This window comes from Myripristis murdjan, chromosome 6 (assembly GCF_902150065.1).
Source record: "Myripristis murdjan chromosome 6, fMyrMur1.1, whole genome shotgun sequence".
Lineage (NCBI taxonomy): Eukaryota > Metazoa > Chordata > Actinopteri > Holocentriformes > Holocentridae > Myripristis > Myripristis murdjan.
This window is the reverse complement of record NC_043985.1, coordinates 33,051,171-33,072,994: the sequence shown is the minus strand read 5'-3', so window position 1 is coordinate 33,072,994 and position 21,824 is coordinate 33,051,171. Positions and strand designations below refer to the sequence as shown.

General features: G+C 44.3%; 1 protein-coding gene and 1 long non-coding RNA gene across 4 annotated transcripts in view; one reads left to right on the top strand and one right to left on the bottom strand.

Annotated features, from left to right (window-relative positions):
* Positions 1-21,824, bottom strand: part of glg1a (golgi glycoprotein 1a) — a 51,734-nt gene that overhangs the window by 6,636 nt on the left and 23,274 nt on the right. For 2 of the 3 annotated variants that reach the window (XR_003928331.1, XR_003928332.1), the window contains exons 10-26: positions 21,002-21,103; positions 20,153-20,306; positions 18,530-18,667; positions 15,856-15,942; positions 15,284-15,346; positions 13,206-13,319; positions 12,851-12,939; positions 11,245-11,362; positions 10,988-11,080; positions 10,292-10,429; positions 9,701-9,824; positions 8,213-8,355; positions 7,850-7,951; positions 7,209-7,316; positions 5,025-5,145; positions 4,251-4,357; positions 153-2,678 (exon numbers count right to left, since the gene is read on the bottom strand). Coding sequence is in view for 1 of the 3 variants with exons in the window: in XM_030053175.1 (XP_029909035.1) it covers positions 2,515-2,678; positions 4,251-4,357; positions 5,025-5,145; positions 7,209-7,316; positions 7,850-7,951; positions 8,213-8,355; positions 9,701-9,824; positions 10,292-10,429; positions 10,988-11,080; positions 11,245-11,362; positions 12,851-12,939; positions 13,206-13,319; positions 15,284-15,346; positions 15,856-15,942; positions 18,530-18,667; positions 20,153-20,306; positions 21,002-21,103 (1,965 nt within the window). In the remaining 2 variants the exon portion in view is untranslated. The remainder of the gene's footprint in view (positions 1-152; positions 2,679-4,250; positions 4,358-5,024; positions 5,146-7,208; positions 7,317-7,849; positions 7,952-8,212; positions 8,356-9,700; positions 9,825-10,291; positions 10,430-10,987; positions 11,081-11,244; positions 11,363-12,850; positions 12,940-13,205; positions 13,320-15,283; positions 15,347-15,855; positions 15,943-18,529; positions 18,668-20,152; positions 20,307-21,001; positions 21,104-21,824) is intronic. The other variant, XM_030053175.1, reaches the window with a different exon arrangement.
* On the top strand, positions 1,506-21,339 carry LOC115360335 (uncharacterized). The gene is made up of 3 exons (XR_003928334.1): positions 1,506-1,577; positions 12,214-12,222; positions 21,329-21,339. It is a non-coding gene; the product is annotated as an uncharacterized LOC115360335 (long non-coding RNA).

Below are 21,824 nucleotides of genomic sequence, written 5' to 3'. Positions count from 1 at the left end.
ATCGACCTGCAGAGACCGCAGAGACCTGCATCGACCTGCAGAGACCTGCAGAGACCGCAGAGACCTGCAGAGACCTGCAGAGACCTGCAGAGACCGCAGAGACCTGCAGAGACCTGCAGAGACCGCAGAGACCTGCAGAGACCTGCAGAGACCTGCAGAGACCGACCGAGCAGAAACAAGAGACAATCCACAAACTCAGACGGGGGTCGGTCTCTAAAAGGCAGCAGACGGCGAGGCGTTCGCTGTCAGCTGCGTGTGGAAGGCCCAACAGGTCAAAAACAGGAAACTGACGCGCCGTCACGTCGAGTCGATACAAAGAAGCCACACCTTCAGCGTGCAGACTCTCTACGTCCTCTGCACCCATATTTACATTTGGCTCTTTTCCAGCAACTCAGACAGACAGACAGCGCCTCAGTGAGCTCAGTGCTGACCACAGAGTGTGTGTGTGTGTGTGAGTGTGTGTGTGTGTGTGAGATTCATCCGCCTCAGCAGAGTTTAACGGTCAGCTGAGACGATGAAGACGACAGTGGAGAGTAAACAATGTTGTCAACATGACGATGCATGCAGACATGCTGACAGCACGCTGTCGACGTTTTAACAGGAAAACAACACAAGCGGGTAACAGCTGTGTGTCGTCAACATGTTGGCGTGTTGTCAACATGTTGGCGTGTTGTGCATGTAACATTTCTGTGTGTTCAACATTAGCGTGTGCACTGACCCTCTGTGTGTCGTCCACTTTGACCTTTACCAGTAAAAGCCGAACACGCCGACATGCAGACATTTCTGTGCAGATGCACTGACAGGTGTTTTCATGTGTTTTGGCCTGTTTGGGCTTCCGTATGCGTGCGGTGAGCAGCCGTGCCGTAAAGCAGCTGCAGGTTGATGTCCGGCAGAAAAGAGGCCGACCCGTCGGCGGCCACCCCCCCTCCCCTCAGCAGGAGGGGGGGGGCTGTCCTGCGGCGAGAAAAGGCAACCAGAGAACATTCAAATCATAAAAAAAAAAAGGACTCACAAACTTTGACCATTAGTAAACAAATAAATAAGGCTATGACAAAACAATATATATATATTTATAGATATAAAAAATGAACGAAAAATGTGCAATGATTCCAGTATCATCTTTCAACAAAAATGTTCACATCTCTATAATAATCTAGCATCTTTTTAGTTTCATTTCTTGACGTTTTGTTTTGCATTGCTCTCAGCCTGTCTGTACCGAGCAGCCGCTCCGCTCCGCCGCACCGTCGCCTTGGAAACGGCAGGACGCCGAGCCGCTTCGGCCAAAGCGGGACGACCGGGGCGGCGTCGGGCTCCGTGACGCTCAATACTCCCAGCCTGTGATGTCATCACAGCGCGACGGAAAAACCTTTTGTTTAGTATCCTGGTGCTTCCAGACGGCGAGTGTGACGCTTAACCGTTTGTGGCCTGACCCGCCGGCCTCGCGGCGCCGCGCAGGGCGGAGACGCGCCCCGTCCTGCCGGGACGCCGCGAGGCTGATCCGGGAGCAGCAGGTAGACGTGGTGAGTTTATGGCACGGGTGGAGGGTGGGAATCGGGATGGAGGGGCTGCGAGAGAGGGTCAGATTGAGCATCCTGTGAGCGAGCGAGTGAGCTGGAGTGTGTCGGCCCCTCCCCCCTGTGGCTCGGTGCAGGGCTGGTTGGCTCCGCCCGCCTGGCAGTCCCACGGCCAAAAATCTAACTAACACACGACAGCAATGTGACAGACCGAGAACCGAAACGGCCCTGAAACCCTCGCAGGGGAACAAAGTATAAGAACATGTGGTAGAAGACAGTTTGGATCATTCTCACACACACACCACACACACACACCACACACACACACACACACACACACACACACACACACACACTCTGTAGTCATTAAAGTACTGGAGTCATTAAAATGCTCTATGGACGAGCTCGCCCCATCCCACCTACAACACTTAACGCTAAATATAATTTCACCTCTCCCTTGTGACCTCTGACCCCAAAACCCCTAATAACACCACCCCCCCTCCCGCCCCCGCCCCCCTCAGCAGAGGGGCAAAAAGACACAAACAAGCGAAGAAGTACTGCCATCTACATCGGGGAGGAACGAGGGTTAAAACTCCAGGAGAACCGGCGCTCTCTGGAGAAGCACTTCCTTTCACGGCTGAAGCAGAAGAAGAAGGAGGAGAAGAAGAAGAAGCAGTGGGCGTGGTCTCCCGGAGAGCAGGCGGGGCGAATGTAGAGGCAGGGAAAGTCAATAATCAATAAGCGAACCCACTTTCCCATTAGGGGAGGCAGGCGATGGAGCCTGGGGCATTGTGGGTAATGTCATTCCAACATGGACGTCCCAACACCGATGAGAGAAAAGAGAAGAGGGCGGCGAGGAGGGCGAGGAGGTGAGGAGGGGGCCGGGGCGGGGGGGCGGGGGGTGAGGGTGAGGGGGTGTCAAGCTGAGGGCCGTTCGGTGGTGGTTAGTTTCTCTGGTGGGCGTGTCCTGACCCCTGACCCCCGGGTGGGCGGGGTCTACCTGTCCTTCAGCTCCTGAGTGACGCGCTTGGTGATTCGCCCACACAGCAGCCCCATCAGGAAGAGCAGCGCCACCCCCAGGCCAATCACAGCCAGGATGTAGTTCTTGGACGGTGATGTCATCACTTGCATGGCCAGGTCTGAGAATCCCTCCGCCGGGGCGATCTGCCACGGGAACACATTATTCTGTATTTACAAACTGCAGATCATTTATCATCACGACTTCACACGACAGCAGATAAAGCCTCATGTCCTACTTGTTATCACCAGGGTGTCTACAGGTGTCAGAGAATTTCATTTAATGCTTTTAATACCTTTTGAAGACAACTTTTAATATAATTTAAGACTTCATATTCAAATATGCATGGCAGGTAAACATTAAGGCAAGAACAGCCTGGTGCTGCTGTGATAAATCTTGACATTTCTTTCTTGCACACACCAATCAGGGGCCAGATTCTCCAAAAAGTTCTTACTAATAATCTTAAGACGTTTCGTAAGAGGAAAAAAATGAGAAGTTCATAAGAATGTTCTCAAGTGCTATTCCCCATTATTTTCTTAAGAACTGCACATTATCTTAAGAACTTCTTATTTTTTTCCACTTACGAACTTCTCAACTCTCTACCTTTATGTAAACAAACAGCCTCGAGCTGCAGCCCACAGCAGCTCCATCTAAAATACAACAAAACAATATCCATTATAGTCTCAACTTTGATTTGATGTTATAAAAGTATTTTCTCAAAAATTGAGATACATACTTTGTATTGGACAGCAATGATATTACTAACCTATTAGTTAATGGAATCTAAATATAATTGACACATGAATGGTGACTGGTGGCTAAACAAAATGTCCTCATATAGACTCAGAAACAATATATGTGCCTATATGTGTCTAAATACTGGTTTAGATATTAGGCTGAATTACAGTTTAGATAACGATTATCACTATGTTAACTTATACAATGTGAAATTATTAAGGTATTAGCCTACTACATTAATCTATGTTATATAATCAAATTTGGCTCTAAATTAATCACAGATGTTTGAAAAATAGCTTACCTTCACACAGCATGTGGTTACTTAAGACGACCTTTACCTGTCTTAAAGTTACGATACTATTTAAGAAAAATAGTAAGATAATTTCTTTCAAGAATCCCATGTATTCTTAAGAAAAAACTTAAGAATAAAGTTGAGAACATTCTTAAGATCTTTTGTTTGGATTCTTAAGATATTTTGTTTGTGAATTCGAAAATATCTTAAGATTCTTCTTAAACCCAAACTTAAGAAAAAAAGTGGAACTTAAGAAGAAATTTAATCTGAAGAACCTTTGGAGAATCCGGCCCCAGGACAGGTAAGTACAAAGATGTTGTTGAATTTCTCTCTACAGGATAACAGAATTAGATAACATGTTGAACTTCAGTCCCCAATGATTCAAATGCAAAAATTCTCAGTGACTTCCAAGGCCTAGTTTTTATCAAAATGAATTTAAGACATTTTGAGACTTTTTGAGGACATGCAGTCACCCTGAATCACCACTAGGAGGCAGACACAAACATTTAAATGTTGTTAAGGAATGTTTATTTTCGTGCTGTTGATGCTGTTCCTGTTCAGCCTAAACATGATGAAGACACTGCAGTGCTGAAAGTTATGTGGGTCTGATCAGTGGAAGACCCTCAGAGTGTTTCCTGGCGGGTGTTTCCTGTCAGGCTGACGGTGCAGCTGTCAGGTGTGAGCTTACCTTGGCGGCGTAGCTCCACATGTCGATGCGGTCCTGCAGTCTCTTCTTGCACTCGGGCTGCAGGCGGACTCGTTTGTCCTGCAGCGCCTCCATCAGGCAGGACATCTCTGAGGAGACGAGAGGAGAGACAAAGGGATCAGCCCTGCTGCTCTGCAGGACACACCTCAGTCTGTTATTCAACAAAAAATTATGTTTGAAATCAGTTGCATCTGAGACTGATGTGTGCACTGAGGGGCCAAAATTGGTACATAGAAATATCCAGATAGCAAAGCGGACAACTACATTTTTCAAACCACAGCTGTAACGTCCCTGCAGAGAGTTGGCCTGTCGGGCTGTGATGTGTTTCTGCAGAGTGACAGGTTTTAGCTGAAGTCTCTCTGGACAGTAAATCAACTCTGATGTCAGATTCTGAGCTCTATCATCACACTTCCTCCTCTCACATTTGATCTCTAGTGCTGGAAACGTTATTGGACGTGGATGTTATCGCATTACAACCAGAGGCGCAAAAGAATGAGAACTGTGAAAATTGAAGCCCTAAACAGCTTTTTTTTTATGCCTGAAATGAAAACTCCTCTTACTTTGATCTGAATTCCATGAAATGTGTTTAAACTGAGTTATCAATTCAACTACGGTGTTAAAGGTTTCTGTATTTAAAGTCTCGTCTGAAAGAAGGAGCCATTTTCTGTAGCAGGTGTTCATCTCAGGTGTCTGCAGAGTGTGTGTGTGATGCTCTGCCCCTCCTCGGCTGTGAGGTGCGTTTGGTTGTGGACTCACGGCGTCCCCGGCCGGGTGGGATGGCAGCACAGTGGTGTTTGATGTCGAGAGCGCAGGCGGTGTGCAGGACGGGGTCGACGAAGATGTCGGCCTTGCTCTCCTTCAGCATGTTCAGCACCTCCTGCAGGACGAAGCCAAGGCGTTCATTTAAAACGGCGTGCACACACTCCGAGGGGAACAGCCCCTCACTCTGGACGATAACGTTCTCTAAAAAAAAGACTCCTCTCTCAGTAAAACATTCAAGACGGTCAGAAACATGCAGAGTGATCTTCTCAGCTGATAGAGGCTCATCACAGCTTTATGTTTATGTTGGCTGATGTGCAGAAAAGGCCGTACATGTTGTAGTAAAACACTTACAAGCGGCTGTGTGTTATTTTTAGTTTGTCCATCAGACTGATTACACACCAGCCAATCACAGCTGAGCAGATGGAGCTCAGGATCGTGTTAACAAGTTAAATGTTCAACAGTAAAATATCAAGCCTCCAGTAGTGGGGCTGTAAAACTGTAAAAACACAAACCAATACACAACACACCCAACATGAGAGCCCTCCGACCACACTGAGAGGATGAATTAATGAATGAACTCAAAGGATTTTTTATGCTTGCTTTAAACAGTCAAAGTAGACTTTTGCCTTTGAGAGAATATTTGTTGATTTCATATTGTTATCCTAAATCTCTGAATGAAAAAAAGTTATTTTTGCAAATGAGACAAAATCCAGAGAACATGAGAAATGGTGTTTTTTCTCTCCCTGGTGTACAAACCAAGCCAAACTGAAACCGACACAGTGACTCGAAAAACACAACACAACTGAACTGTGGGTTTACTGAACTGTGACACTCAGGACTGGTGTCTGATGAGCTATTTTGAGGATTCCTATTTTTCAACATTTTTTGTATAAATAACAGCAGCCAACATATTGCTGTGGTATGTTTTTCACTCCCAAATAAGACACAAAAGGTCAGTGTTGCTCGGGCTCCAGCCCTGCTGGTTTCACTCTCCTCGACTCTCCTTTCTGCCACTTCACCTGCTGCTTTTCCACGAGGATCCTGCTGAAAATTATTATCTCCAAAACTGTTTGACAGGATTTTTTTGTCTGCCTGCTTCTCCCTCAGCCTGAGACGTGTCACAAAGCTCAGTCACAGTTAAGAAAACGTAAAGGCAGACAGTTTGAAATGGGAGGGCACAGCACCTTGTCACTACATACACTACTCACAAAAAGTTAGGGATATTCGGCTTTTGGGTGAAATTTCAGGATGAACCTAAAATGCATTCTAACCTTTCCAGGTGAACTTAATGTGACCTTCTGTAAACTTTTGAATGCACATGTCCAACTGTTCAGTGTTTCAGTACTTTTTGCACAAGTTGCTGTTCTCTAACAAGGAGTTTAACGGCAAAATTCACATCAGGTGTTTGATGCTCCAGCTCATCGAGGTCGTATCATTAGGGAACGGCTGCTGGAGACTGGGGTACCTCAGATGGAGTGGCCTGCACTTTCTCAGACCTGAATCCCATAGAAAACCTATGGGATCAGCTGAGTGGCCGTGTAGAGGCTCGGAGCTCTGTACCCCAGAACCTCAATGTCCTGAGGGCCGCCCTTCAAGAAGAGTGGGATGCCATGCCTCAGCAGACAATAAGTCGACTTGTGAACAGCATGAGACGTCGCTGTCAAGCTGTAATTGATGCTCAAGGGCACATGACAAGTTATTGACACTGACATTTTTTGTTGTGGTATATCCACCACTGTTGTTGGCTTTTGTTTCAAGAAATTGTTTGAGATGAGGAAATCACCAGTGTATGCTTCTACTTAAATGCCCTACTTTCATGATATAATATCACTGTAGCGCGAACTTTTTACATTTTCCACAAATTTCACCCAAAAGCCAAATATCCCTAACTTTTTGTGAGTAGTGTAGTCTGCTTTTAAAAAAAACATTGCATTCAATTTGAAATTGTGAATTTTAAAACATCTGCTGCTATTTATTCTATATCAGCATGAAAAATTCAAGCCAATATAATTCAAATACAGGCTCTTGATGGCACTGAACTCCTGTATTTTTCTGTGTTTCCTGCCTGGTTCCCTCCTGACCTCCGGCTGAACCCTGACCTCCACACGCATCGCTCCACATCTCACAGCATCACAGGGTTTTCCTCCCAGCGCTCAGAACCTGGGGGAGTTTCTGTACCTTCTTGCATCCTTCCTGTTTGATCTTGAGCAGGTTGACCTTCAGACACTCCTCCACCTGCCCCGTCTGCTCCTGAGCCGCCGCCTCCTCCGGACACAGCCGAGAGATCTGCGCACACACACACACACACACACACACACACACACACGGACTGTAAGCAGGGCTGCTGATTCATGGTGTGTGATTTTAATTTCCACCGTGATGAAATGCAGAGTTCTGGCTCGTCTCCACGTCCTCTCTGGGTTCTCCCGGTTTAAAGGCCAGATGACATCACGGGCTAATTTGTTTATTAGCGGCATCAGCTGTTCCAGTTTTATGTATATATATATATATATATGTCTATACTTTTAAATTTTATTTTAATCCCCATACCCTTCCCCAGGGGGCTACTACCCCCACCTAGGCCGTTATTGTAAATAAGAGTCTGCTCTTAATTAACCTGCCTAGTTAAATAAAGGTTGTAAGTAAGTAAGTAAGTAAGTTTTAGGGCTGTCAAGATTCATCTGCGTTAATTTAAGACTTCTCAAGACCTTTTAATGTTGGCCAGAATGAAATGTAAGAGCAGTGTCGCCACTTAAATCGACATGGAGACAACAAAAAGACGGAGTTTAAGATGTTAAAACTGGATTTAGAGCGCCGACCTCCTGGGTGCAGTGGATCTGCAGCTGAGGGTCCAGCCTGTAGTCCAGCGCCGACTCCTGCAGGATGACCCGGATCTGATCCTCACAGTCTGGAGACAACCGCTGTCACACACACACACACACACACACACACACACACACACACACACACACACACACACACACACACACACACACACACACGCCACAGAGAAGTTAACTATTACCAGTGTCACAGAGCTAAATTGTTGACATTACCATCAAACACTTTTTTCGTGTGCAAATTTATTTAGTTCAAATTTATTATTGTGAACGATGTGATACGGCCCAGCCCGAACCGCTGCAGTATTCCAGGTGTGATGAACCCAGGTGTGCTGGTCTCACCTGGTCGGCGTACTTCAGCTTGAGGCAGGAGATGACCTGGCCCTCCAGCTCGCTGTCCCCCGTCGCCTTGTTCAGGATGGACTGGCAGAACTTGGGGATGTCGGCTTTACACGACTTCCTCAGCACCGGGTTCAGCCTGTAGTCTGCACGCGCACACACACACACACACACAGAAAGTGGGTTAAATGTAAAATTCCAGGATTTTCCAGGACTCTCTATCACTAAAGCAGGGTATATGCAGGAATCTTGAAGTTAATTTTAATACCTTTTTAAGACTTTTTCAAGACCTTCTCAATATCTTTTAATACCTCACCGCCACTTCAAGCTGTCACCATTTACATCAGTGATATTTTTAACTGAACAGTTTTAGTTTGTGGTAAAGACTACAGACCACTATGATACAACAGAGACAATTTACGAACGCACCCACAATAGCCTCATTTTTTATGTACCTGTTCATCTTTGTTTTTTTAATTAAAATGAACAAATTCACACACTTTTACGATGTTTTTGGGACTCAAACTCTTGGACAGCTAATTCAGAAAAAAAAATGCTTTCAAAATTTAAGACTTTATAAAGTCGTGATGAGACTTTTTAATACCTTTTAAGGGTCTTAATTTTTCCCAAAATTGATTTATCACCTTTTAATACTTTTCAAGACCCCGCGGATACCCTGTAAAGTTCTCCCATCACCAGAACTTGAAATCCTACAGGGTTTATCACTCTGTCTGCCTGTTCTGTATGGAAAATATTCTTTTGTAATTCTAAACCTGATTATTATAAATTTTTGTACAATGAGTAAAAAAAAAAAAAATGTAGCAACAACAGAGTTAGTGTTGTGGTTCCTCTTTGGCGGACCAGCTGTGTGGAAATAAATCTGTTGGCATCCAAAAAGAGGTATTACATGGGGTAACTAAAACCATAATAATTTAGAAAAAACTCCTCCTTTTTATTAAATGAAAGTCAAACCTACAATCAATGCCATGAATGAGAAATAAGTAACAACTAAAGCATCGTGAAATAAAATTAACCTTGTCTGTGATAATTGCACACCATCATGTTTTTCACACATGAGGAACGGCCTTTCGTAGACTTTGGCACCATCTAGTGGTCGTATATCACAACTGCACTAAGCTGGTGTTTTGTTTTTTCCCCCCTTTTGTGCACGCACCAAAAATTGCACCCCCCCTGTAATTTTATCTACACGTTCACATCCCCAATTATTACTTCAGCATGCAAGGTTTTCATTGTGATCAGGAAGTGGTTTCTAATCATACACAGTTCAACAGAGCGTCAGTTATTAATCTCTGTGAGCCATTTGTGTTCAATCAGTGAAAACAGAGAGTGAATCCAGACTGTTTGGAGAGAAATGAGATGAGACGAGCAAATTAAAAACAGCACGGCCTCTTGAAGGAGCAGATGGAGCTGCTTTGTTTTCTGATCAGTGTGTGTGTGTGTGTGTGTGTGTGTGTGTGTGTGTGTGTGTACCTGTGTTCTGGGTGATCTGTCTCTTGGTGATCATTTGTTTGCATTTGGGATCCATCAGCTCACTGTTCTTGTTCTGTTTCAGACACTGGAGCACGTTCTTCCCGTCTGCCTCTGTGCAAAACCGCTGCACACACACACACACACACACACACACACACACACACACACAAATAAATAATACAGCAAGTACATACAGGTAGGACACAATGCAGTCATGCAGCGAGGAAATAAACAACAACAACACAGCCACACTCTGGGACAATTTAATCAAATGACTTTGTTTTACTGTAAAAACATCCCATTTGATCCCAAACAGGCTTGTTGTGGTCGTAGGATTTTCATATGCAACATTTAATCCATAATTTCAGAGTGAGAATACGAAGCTATTTCAATGACAACGTATTCATTTTCTTTTTTTGACACCCACAATACTGAACAAGTGACTCCACGCAACTAAATTCATCTCCCTTCTAACATGTAAAGCCTACAAAACTGTAAGATACAAGCAGCGACTACTATTACTGCTACAGCTAATGATGATGATGATGATGATGATGATGGTAGTGATGATGGTGGTGATGATGCTCCTACCCTGATCATGTGCTTGCAGACTCTCATCAGCTGGTAGTCGAGCTCAGGATCCATCATCTCCACTTCCTGCAGCTTGAAGACGCGCTGGTGGCAACGCTGAGTCAGCTGACGCTTGTTCTCCTTCAGACACTCAGTCACCTGGAGAGACAGAGAGAGAGAGAGAGAGAGAGAGAGAGAGAGAGAGAGAGAGAGAGAGAGAGAGGGAGAGAGAGAGATGTTTTCGTTTTGTCATTAAAATGAACTGTATTTGTTCAGCTCACTGTTTTGAGATGCTCGGGCAATATTATTATTATTATTGTGATTTTTATGCCAATAAATTGAATTTAATCCAGAATCAGAACTGGAAATACTTTATTGACCCCTGAGGGGAAATTGGATCAGTTGCAGTTACTCAAATCCTCAAGAGGATATATTACAAACCTAAATGAAATTATAAGCAATAGAAAAGAAATACAAAAATATGTGCATTAGAAATTTGCAACAAAAAGTCTGTTCTTTTTCTATTTCTTATAATTCTTCTCTCAAGAATTTGTGCAACTCACCGGTTTCCCCTCAGGAGTCAAAGGACATTCTGATTCTAATGAAATAAGCCATTCCTGGCTTTTCCATTTGGTCGTTGTGTGTGTGTGTGTGTGTGTGTGTGTGTGTGTGTGTGTGTGTGTGTGTGTGTGTGTGTGTGTGTGTGTGTGTGCTGACCTGAGCGTTGCCGAAGGCCACGTTCTGACACAGCCTGTTGATGTCCTGCTTGCAGGAGTCGTAGAGGTCGGGGTCGAGCCGGATGTCCTCCGACTGCAGGGTCGGGTTTGGATCCGAGCGCAGGAGCAGAGGAAACACAAACAGGAAGAGTTTAGTCTGCATGTGTGTGTGTGTGTGTGTGTGTGAGGGAGAAAGACGAGCAGAGGAGCTTCTGAGGAGCCATCAGCACACAGAGGACAGAAAGCAGGTGAACCCACCATCTCCAGCTCCTCCACCCGCAGCTGTTTGCGGCATTTGACGGAGACTCTCTGCTCCTTGGCGTCCTGCAGCGTGTCGTTCCTCACCGTGGTGCTGAGGCAGATCACCACGTCCACCCTGACACACACACACACACACACACACACACACACACACACACACACACACACACACACACACACACACACACACACACACACACACAGGGAAATTTAACCTCAGTGACTGCTGCAGAGACACAGTGAGCCATCCAGGTGAGTGGATGTGATGGATGATGAAGCAAATCAGAAAAGCTTAGAACAAACGGACTTTAATAAAACTTCTTCAATACATGAGACGTTTTACATTCACCTTTCCAGTGGTTCTCAAGCTTTGTTCAGTAATAATAAAAAAAATCTCACATACCCCCTGCAGCACTCCAACATACCAATAGGGGGGACACGGAACCCCAGTTGGGAACCACTGGATTAAAGGTTGTATAAGTTTGTTTGTTTGTTTTTTTTAATGTAATAAAACACATTATGCATTCAAGGGCAATGGAAATGCAAGATTTGGATTTGCATGAATTGGTGAATAAAATAATCAGTCTTTTTGCACAAAGTATCTCTTCATTATGTGTGTCTGTTTCCATCAACTGACAACATGACAGCCATGAGCTGACAGTAAACAACAACAACAACAACAACAACAACAACAACAAGCTGCCCGACACTGAGCCGGTGGACCTGTGATGTTGTTCTGACGCTGAGCAGCAGGAAGCTTCATCCTTTTGAACTGATGGACTGATGCTGATGAAAACACACTTCAATCATTCACATTTTATTTTTCTTGACAAGTGAAAATGCACTGTGCTTTCCAGGTGGATGGAAACAATATAATAATTCAGTAATTAGCGTTCCACAGCCTGGGACGTGTCAGAAGCTGTGCAGTTCAGGTTCTGCCGTTTGTTTCTTTTTCCACTGCAAGAGGAACAAACTGTGACGGGCAGGAAGTGCCTCATGAAAAATCATTTTGTTTGTTGTGTTCCTTCATTTTCCACCTTGAAACCCAGCTCTCTCAAATACAGTGCCGTTTTTATATTCTCTTTTTCACTTCTAAAAGTCGAGTCGAGCTGTAAACACTGTCAAACTTCACTCACAGTCAGCCTAATCAAAACAGCTGTGATGCATCAGGATATTTAACCTTTTGTAGCCACACTCTGATGCCTTTACTCTTTTTCCTCTAGCCAGCAGGGGGCGGCTTTTCCTCCTCCTGCCTAACGGGGACAAGCAGCTTGCTGTTGTCCCGTCCCGTCACGTCCCTCTCGCCTCCCGGGACAGCAGCAGCACTGCAGCTCCCCAGATACTGATCAGGTCATGCAGCTCCTTGCTTGTTTTTTGTGTGGTCGTCCTCTAACAGCTCATATTTATCAAAGTGTTGCCAAGTCAACGCCTGGACCAATCAAGACTGACTACCCTGCTGGCTCCTCCTACAAGCCCCTGTAAGTCAGATTTTAGTGTCACCTTCTTAGCAGGGCCCACGTCAGGGTGCAGGACCTTTAAACAACAACACAACTCAAGAAATCACCGGCCAAACGGTGGAAGAGGATTCACGAGCGCGTCTTACTTCTTCTTGATGTTGGGGCAGAGCTTCAGGACGTCCTCCTTACACGCCATCTTGAACTTGTAGGAGAAACGGAAATCTTTGATCTGGATCTGCAGACAAACACGCAGACAGACAGACAGTGATGCTGTTACCTGCTCATTCCTGAGGCAGCAGATGAAGCTGTAACGCTCTGCTCTACAAACCAAATAACATGAGATTATCTTGTTTTACGCACACACAGGAGATGCTGAGATACTTTTCTCTAATGCATTTAAAAAAAAAGAGCTGTAATAAATTTTGATAAAGAAAATGCTGAGAAAAAAATATATGCAATATGTAGGCATGTTGGTGCTCTGTGTCGCCCCCTGTGGCTCACCAGCTGGAAGTGTGTCACTCCCACGGCACATTTCTCATTCATCTCCTTCTGATGTTTGTTCTGAACCAGACACTCCATCAGGTCACCTGTATCAATCTGATTATCTGCAACCTCCTGAGAGAGAGACAGAGAGAGAGAGAGAGAGAGAGAGAGAGAGAGAGACAGACAGACAGACAGAGAGAGAGAGAGAGAGAGACAGAGAGACAGAGAGACAGAGAGAGAGAGAGAGAGAGAGAGAGGGAGAGAGAGAGGGAGAGAGACATCATGGGGGGGTGAACCGAAGTGATTTATGCAACCATATGCTTTGGGTCTAGGAACAGTTGTGTGTTATCCTCCATACAGATTATCATACACATTATACTTCCAGATTTAATACAGGGTTTCTGCAGGTATCAGCAAATCTAATTTAATGCTTTTTAATGCCCTTTTAATGCCACTTTAAACAAATTTAATGCCCATGTCCAACTGCAGATAGTTTTTTTTTTTTATATCTGTATATATCTACATCTATATCTATCTATCTATCTATAGATAGATCTATCTAGATAGACAAAATTGTAAGCATTTGACAATGCTAACCTTGAATATTTGAGAAAATCTAAATTTACATTAACTGTCACTCTATAGTGAATTAGAAATGGCTCACAAAATGGTTTACAGTCTCAGAATTTATTTGCACATTTCAAAAATAACAAGCTGCAGGTGTGGTGGTTGCAGCAGCAGCTGCAGGTGTGGTGGGAGCAGCAGCAGCTGCAGGTGTGGTGGTTGCAGCAGCAGCTGCAGGTGTGGTGGTTGCAGCAGCAGCTGCAGGTGTGGTGGTTGCAGCAGCAGCTGCAGGTGTGGTGGTTGCAGCAGCAGCTGCAGGTGTGGTGGGAGCAGCAGCAGCTGCAGGTGTGGTGGGAGCAGCAGCAGCTGCAGGTGTGGTGGTTGCAGCAGCAGCTGCAGGTGTGGTGGTAGCTGCAGGTGTGGCGGTAGCAGCAGCAGCTGCAGGTGTGGTGGTTGCAGCAGCAGCTGCAGGTGTGGTGGTAGCTGCAGGTGTGGTGGTTGCAGCAGCAGCTGCAGGTGTGGTGGGAGCAGCAGCAGCTGCAGGTGTGGTGGGAGCAGCAGCAGCTGCAGGTGTGGTGGTTGCAGCAGCAGCTGCAGGTGTGGTGGTAGCTGCAGGTGTGGCGGTAGCAGCAGCAGCTGCAGGTGTGGTGGCGACAGCAGAAGTTGCGTTGCTGGTCACGGCAAAGAAATTGGGCACAGTTAACTGCTGCCTGCCTTTAATCGCCGACTTGTGACTGACAGCATGTGTGATTTCACCACATTGACGCCCACTGTGCCAAGTTTGAAGATCTTTTTGCACACGCTGCAAAATGCCTCTGCAGGTTTACCGTCGACGGGCTTTAACCAGGTTCTGAAGAGTTCCTCCAACCACTTCTGCTGAAACTTGCATTTTCCCATTTTTCCGACATTTGCTAATATTCCCTCCGCTCTTTGGCCACAGCATGAGCACGCTCACAGCGCGTTGCATTCCAAGCATCCGGTGTTGTGACTCGGTGCAGCGGCCGTAAACAATAGCCAATTAAAGGGTTCCGCCTGTCAATCATCACACTATACTTCCAAATGATTAAATGTTCATATAATCAAAATAAATCGTGAATAACAATGTTTTTTTCTCCATCAAGTGTATTTAATTTTTTAATGCCTCTGGACATCGAATTTAATGCTTTTTAATGCCATTTAAGGCCTTAATTTTTGCAAAATCTATTTAATGACTTTTAATGCTTTTTAATGACCCGCAGAAACCCTGTAATAACTCATCATCGATACAGGTAAAGAGGTTTGCCAGGGGACTGGAGAAGTGCGGTGAGAGTAAGATGGAAACGTTCAGGTTTTGGGGCTAAAATGCTCCGGGACAACAGAGAAGAGAAAAAAGATGAACACAGAGCGTTGTTTCTTCAGTATTTGTTTTAGCTGAAACTGAGCCACACGATCAGTGAAGCAGCATTGTTAACTGGCTGACAGTGAAACAGTGAAGCAGCATTGTTAACTGTGACACTGGCAAACCCGTGGGGCAGAGGCTGGCAGAGACTCACGTGGCAGTGGGCCTGGATGACGGGTTCACACGCTCTCATCAGCAGCGCCTCGATCTGGATATCCTGAGGACAGGACAGACTCTGTTTAAAACAAAACTTCAGACGGGCAGAGGACCAAAGAAAATTCATCATGTGCCCTCAAGCACGTGGTTCATGACTTTCCTTTAACCCAAACACTTTGCTAGCCATGCTCACAATTTCATAAAGCAACAAGGATATTAAACACTGTGTTTAATAACACAAGCTAACATTGAGTTTAATACAATACAAGCTAACACACTGTCAGTTCTAATACCTCTGAGTTTGGATTAACCTACTTCAAGTCAACTCTTTTCCTCCCCATCAGTAAAAAGCAGTGTCACAGCAGGGAGATTAGATTAGATTACAGGATGAATCTGGTTATTTTACCCCTTGGCGTTGTTTTGGCATTGTTGCAGCTATTTGCCATAAAGAGCATCAGCTGTGGTCAGACTTTACTCAGCTGCTTCACAGCAGAGCTCGTTTGGACTCCTGTAAACATGGAGCCTGGCTGCTGAGCCAGAGCAAGCGCCCGGTGCATTATGGGATGTTACCTCGGACTCCAGCTCGGTCAGGTTTCCCACCACGTCTCTGCAGCTGGTCACCAGATCCTCCATGTGATCCTGCAGACACTCCAGCTCCTGCAAAGCCCCGCCCACCAAAACACCCGCTGTCAATCCCAGCTCGAGACCGAACTGAACATCCTGGCCTCTGAGAACGAGGCCGCACGCCGACCGCCTGCAAGACGTCACCAAACTGATGGAGCATGTTCCAGAAAGTTTGAAAGCAAAGTTCCTGGAACACAGACCAGCACCTGTCCAGGCAGCAGGTGTTATTTTTAGCCAGGTATATTTTTACACAACAGGTAGTTTTGGGCAGGGATTCTGACTGGATGATGTTTTCCACAGTCACAGAGGAGAATGCTCTCGGTGGCATTAGTGCTGTAATGATGTCTGACAAATGGTGCTTTGAGGGCTGAAACAGGCACAGCCAGTCTCATTTATGTGAGGAATAATGGAGCCTCTTTGTAATGGAAAATAAGGTGTAAAAGACGCCTGATGTTGCTCTATAAATAGCTGGGTTTCCATCCACCTATTTTTAGAATGTGCGCGTTGAAGAGAACCTGAATGGAAACGCTGGGAATGCTTCAAAACTCCCCAAGCTGACATGAAAGTTTATATGCTTGGCTGAGGTGGATACTTCGGCGAATGGAATAAGAGAAAATGCAATTAAAGCTGATGGAAACATATAACTCGCGATTAGGGCTGGGTGCTGAACTTAGATACTTAAGGCACCGACCGAACGGCTTCACAGATCAGATCGATACCACCGAGTGTTAAAAGATGCCATGGGTACCAAATTTCAGCAGCTAAGCAGTAAATCCCATCAGTGTCCTTGAGCCAATAAGCACGCAGCATGCTTGTACCCAGATCTAATAAAGCTGGTGATTGGCTGTCTAATGTTACACGGCGTAGAGCGATGCAGGAGAAACAGCACGTTACCTGCCAGACAACACCTGTCTCTCAGAAAAAGCCCTTACACTGAGGGTATCACAGCGCTTGTTCTGACAATCATGACTGACCTCAAAGTTAAAATAACATCATTTGTTGAATTAGGACGACTGCATGCACGCTGCGGAGGTGAGGGAGGAGATCTACAGCAGAAACCAGCAGGACCAGGGGGGCCATGTCTGACTCCAGCAGTGGTTTACAGTCACTCTACAGTGCAATACTCCTGTGTATATATGGTGTATATATGGTGCATACAGGTGTACCTTCTACATATTCTCAGCATCTCATTTCTGTTTGTATTGCTGTAATATTACTGTTGGATGCACATGCTGCACACACTTTTTTTTTTTTTTTTTTAACAAATCAGGACTAATACACATATTATGATTAATGCACATTTTTTTTTACATAATGCACACACTTTTTTACGTATTTCTAATGCACATATTTTTAAATTTATTATTTTCCTTTTTCAATTTCCAACTGAACTGAACTTCTGCTTTTTTTTTTCTTTCAAGAATTTGAGCGACTCCAACTGAGCCAGTTTTCCCTCGGGGATTGATTAAGTATTTCCGATTTCTGATTTCAGCTGCTGCAAACCCTCTCCAGCATCTCTTGTCTGCATTTAATACAGACGTGTCCGACTGATGTTAAACTGAGGACTTTAACAAACACTCGTCCCGCAGCAAGGAGTTCATTCAATCTCTACAAGTTCTGATTGGCATTTAATTACATTGTGTTTAAAGTTTTCTTATGCCCAATTTTTAAAATCTGCTTAAAATACACGAAAAACACCATTTTGGATGGGAACATAGCTAGTACCCGTACTATTATAAAATACATTTCTGTTGCAACTCTGATTCACTAACAAAGCATGTTCACATGAACACAGCAAACAACTTGTGTTTTCAGAGAATGAGCAGCATTAAGTGATGTTCTGTTTTGTAATAAATGAAATTCAATGAGGACAGCTGGGAATTTCTGACATCTCTCATTTTCTCCTCACATGTGATGCCGATTAGTAGAATTTATTTTCGCTGAGGCTGATGCTTTGCCTCACAGTGGACAGGCAGCTCCAGTTATAATAGGAACATAATGTCATGGTGAATCCATGATAGATAAGACTGCCTGTCATTAAGAGCCTCTTGCTAAATCCCTCTCATTCTGCGGGGCCGACACTCTCTGTGTGCAGCAGAGTGGTGGCACATTCAAGACACCTGGGAATTGGGAATGGCCCGACTTCTGAATAGTAAAATGTGAAGAGGCATTTTCAACGGTCTTTCCAAGAGGTTTCCCCCACCTTGCATCAGCTCACAGTGCCGAGAACCGAGCGCAAAGTCTGAAATCCCAGCTGACTTGAAGGTACAGACGTTCCCATTGTACACAGCAGATTCTGCAGAACACCGGGCCAACCAACAGCAAGCGATCATACAACAGTTCTGAATTCGCCATGAAATAGCACTGCAGCATCATGCTGTTGGCTTCAGGTGCACTGTGGAATTTCTTTCTTCACTATTTGTGGAGATGAATGAAGTTTAATCTTGTCTCCATCCATTGTGATTGTAGTTGCTTCACTGATTGGAAGCAATCGACAACATCACAGCTGAGCAGAAAACAACGAAAGGCATCAAAAATTCCCAGCTAGCCCCTGAACTCTCCCTGACGTGTTCGGCCCTCGTCTGGAAACGTGAAGCTGAAGGTGTGTGTTCTGCGTTACCTGTCCGGCCTCGGTCTTCTCGCTGCACCACTTGCCCAGGTCGGTCATGCAGCGTCTCTGCAGCTCAGGGTCCAGCTTCACGTCCAGCGCCCTCTGATGGAGGATCCTCTGCACCTCCACCTTACAGTCCCGGGACAGCTGCAGCAGAACAGACACCCCGTCAGAAAAAAAAAAAAAAAACGAACAGCTCCTTGAAGCTTTGAGGAGAGCTGGCACATGTATCGCTGCTGATTCACTTAAAAAACACAAACACAAACACTTGATTCATCAGCGTCTGACACTGACATTTTCCATAGATGGGAAATTTTGCACAGATTCTTCACACAGATGTTCAAGGATCACAGCTGTTGTTCAGAGCGCATTACAGCATCCCACCTTCAGCGATCACACCTTCAGAAATCAACATCTGCATGCACACGAGGTCATGAATTAAACACAATCATTTCCCCTTCACACACGCGTCATGCTGACAGACATTTGCAGTTTCAGATGATTGTGATTGTCAGCAGTCGAACAGGGGACGTACTCACAGTCGAACCCTGGGTTCCTGCTTCAGACGCTCCGTCAGGGAGCTACGAGAACATTTTGTGGTCAGTGAGGCGTCTCAGAGCGTTCCTCCACATGTTAATGAGGTCTTTCATTTTCTTTTAATCTTCACACTGATAAGAAGTGGCTATTTGCAGTATATTGACATGTTGGGCACATAGATAATATTGTTATCGAGAGTGATCCTCTAATCAGGGTTAACAGAAGTTTGAAATACAAAAGAGCCAGCAAGAAACGGTGGAAAACCTATTTTTGACAAATGTTTGATTACAATAAACCATGTGACTGCAGCTCTGCCAGAGAAATTAGGTTATTGTTGGATTGTGCAGTTTAATGGCATCACGTTACATGATGCCCAGCTAATTAAGTCTTTCAGTCTCTCCAAAATTCAATTATCTCCTGCTGCCGCTGGAGGCCAGAGTGTGAAGTTGCCCGGCTCAGTCTGGGTAATAAGACTGAATAACTAGTAATTAGTCGACTAGTCAAGCTAAATAAATCAATCAATCGATCAAAAAAAAAAAAAAAGACTCTTAATAACCAGATTCAGGCTGTCTCAGTGATAAAAGCATGAACTCTGAGGCAATGCTAAACGAGATCTCTTTAATTAACTAAGAAAAAGGTCAAAGAGCAGACGCCAAACGCCTCAGTCTGTTTTTCCACATTCTGAGAAATTAAATTGTGATTGAAACTTTCCAAAGTACCTATAAAACTGGTGGGATTAGGCAGCTTTGGTATGGTAACCACAACTGAATTAACAAACAGGATGTAACCAAGCAGTGCAGCGCTTCATTAATCATTCAGCCTGTGACCAAAATATAAATTAAGGCCTTACTGACTTCTAGCAAATTAACTTACAACTTATTATATGAACATCAGTAGAAAACAAACAAAAAAAAAACAACTGATCACTTCACTAATATACTATAGACTATTTATTCATCTATTGATTTATAGCTATTTATAATAAACTATCACTATAGTAACTCAACTCTGACCCGAGGCGACAATCTGCCTCCAGTCTGGTCACATGACTGTGTGTGTGCAGTGTGTGTGTGTGTGTGTTTCGGGGCGTCTCACCCGGCGGCCCTGCTCCACAGAGCGGTAGGCGTGGCGGTACAGGCAGGAGAAGACGGCGCCGGGCGGGATGGAGTCGTTGGTCTCGTTCCAGCCGTGTGTGTGGCAGAGCCGGGACGCGTCGCCCTGACATTTCTTATAGAGGATGGGATCCAGCCTGCAGACGACACGCTGCAGTCAGCCTCTACATTCACACACCTGAACATCTACACACCTGAACATGACGCCAAGTATCAGCAGCACAGGATTCATAGTAAGAACTGTAGTTTATATATGTTGTAGAATAAATAATTCTGTTTATCATTTTCACATTTCAGATGAAGAACAGTCTTACGTCACTGCATGTGTTTACTGACGGAAATAAAAAGTTGGCTGAGTCGTTGGCTCAACTTGTGGTTTACAAGCTCAAAACAAACTCAACAGCTCCAAAAAAAAAAAAAACATTCTTAAATCAAATCTCCAACTAGTGAACAGTGAATTAAATTTGAATCTGTTGAGCTAAAGATTCAATCTTCTGACACAAATGTATACTGTACATATTCTGCAAAAAGAGTCAGAGAAATCTGAGTTTATATAGTTGGCAGATTTCTCAAAACAGACTGACTGCCCTCATCAAAATAAAAGTCATATTAGCATCAGCTGAAGGGTTTGAACACTTTTCCATTTTTATCATTAATAAGTAATATTTTGGTGGTTTATTTTCCTGCTCAAGCATTTCAAGACACCTGAGCATCGTCATTACGCCTCATCAGTCTTGCAAACCAGCCACTGTTTGATCTAGATGTCTTTTTTCTCTCACCCTTGTTACTGACTGTATAAACTTTATTAACTTAATCAGCTGACGGGACTCACTTCCAGTCTCTGGCGATGAAGTACTGCAGCTCCAGCAGTCTGTGCTCGCAGTCCTCCACCATCTTCTCAGTGTACAGATGCTCCATCAGACACGACAGGATCCTGCAGCATCAACAACACAACACGTTTAAAAACCACGTGTCAGCGAGAAGACACTGCAGCCACACAGCTCGCTCCAGCTGTCAGCATCCTGCACATTCACAAGTAACATAAAACACTTGTTTTGGTCATTTTTTAAATCTGTTTCAGGCTGTTTCTCTGTAAAGTCCTTTTTGCCACCGCAGTTTAGTAAAAACACAAAACCAGGTTTAAACAGAATGGAATCAGCCATGACAAGATGAAGCACCACTGAGAAAGTCACATAGAAAAATCCACCTTTTCAGTAAATATCCAAGTTTCGATAATCATCTTCTAAAATGAAATTAACCAAAACAAAGGACATGTCTGTGTGAAACACACATGACCCATCTCTGGAAATTCTTTACATTGGATAGCATGAAATTTTAAATGATCCACCAAATATCCTGGGCTGCTGCAGTAGCAAAGACGAGCAAGATACAATAAAGAGAACAGGAAAAATAAAATGGCATTAAGTATTGCCAAATACATACAACACTAGAACAGATGAATAAAAAATATTTTTAAAAACTAAAAAAAAACAAAAAACAGCAGAACACAGAGAGAAATGTAAATGAATGAGGAGTGCTATTTGAAAAAAAAAAAAAAAAAAAAAACACCAAAAACGACAACACCTGCAATACAAACATTGCAAAACATAAAAATATATTTTTTATGTGTATGCAATCTTATATACATACAGTAA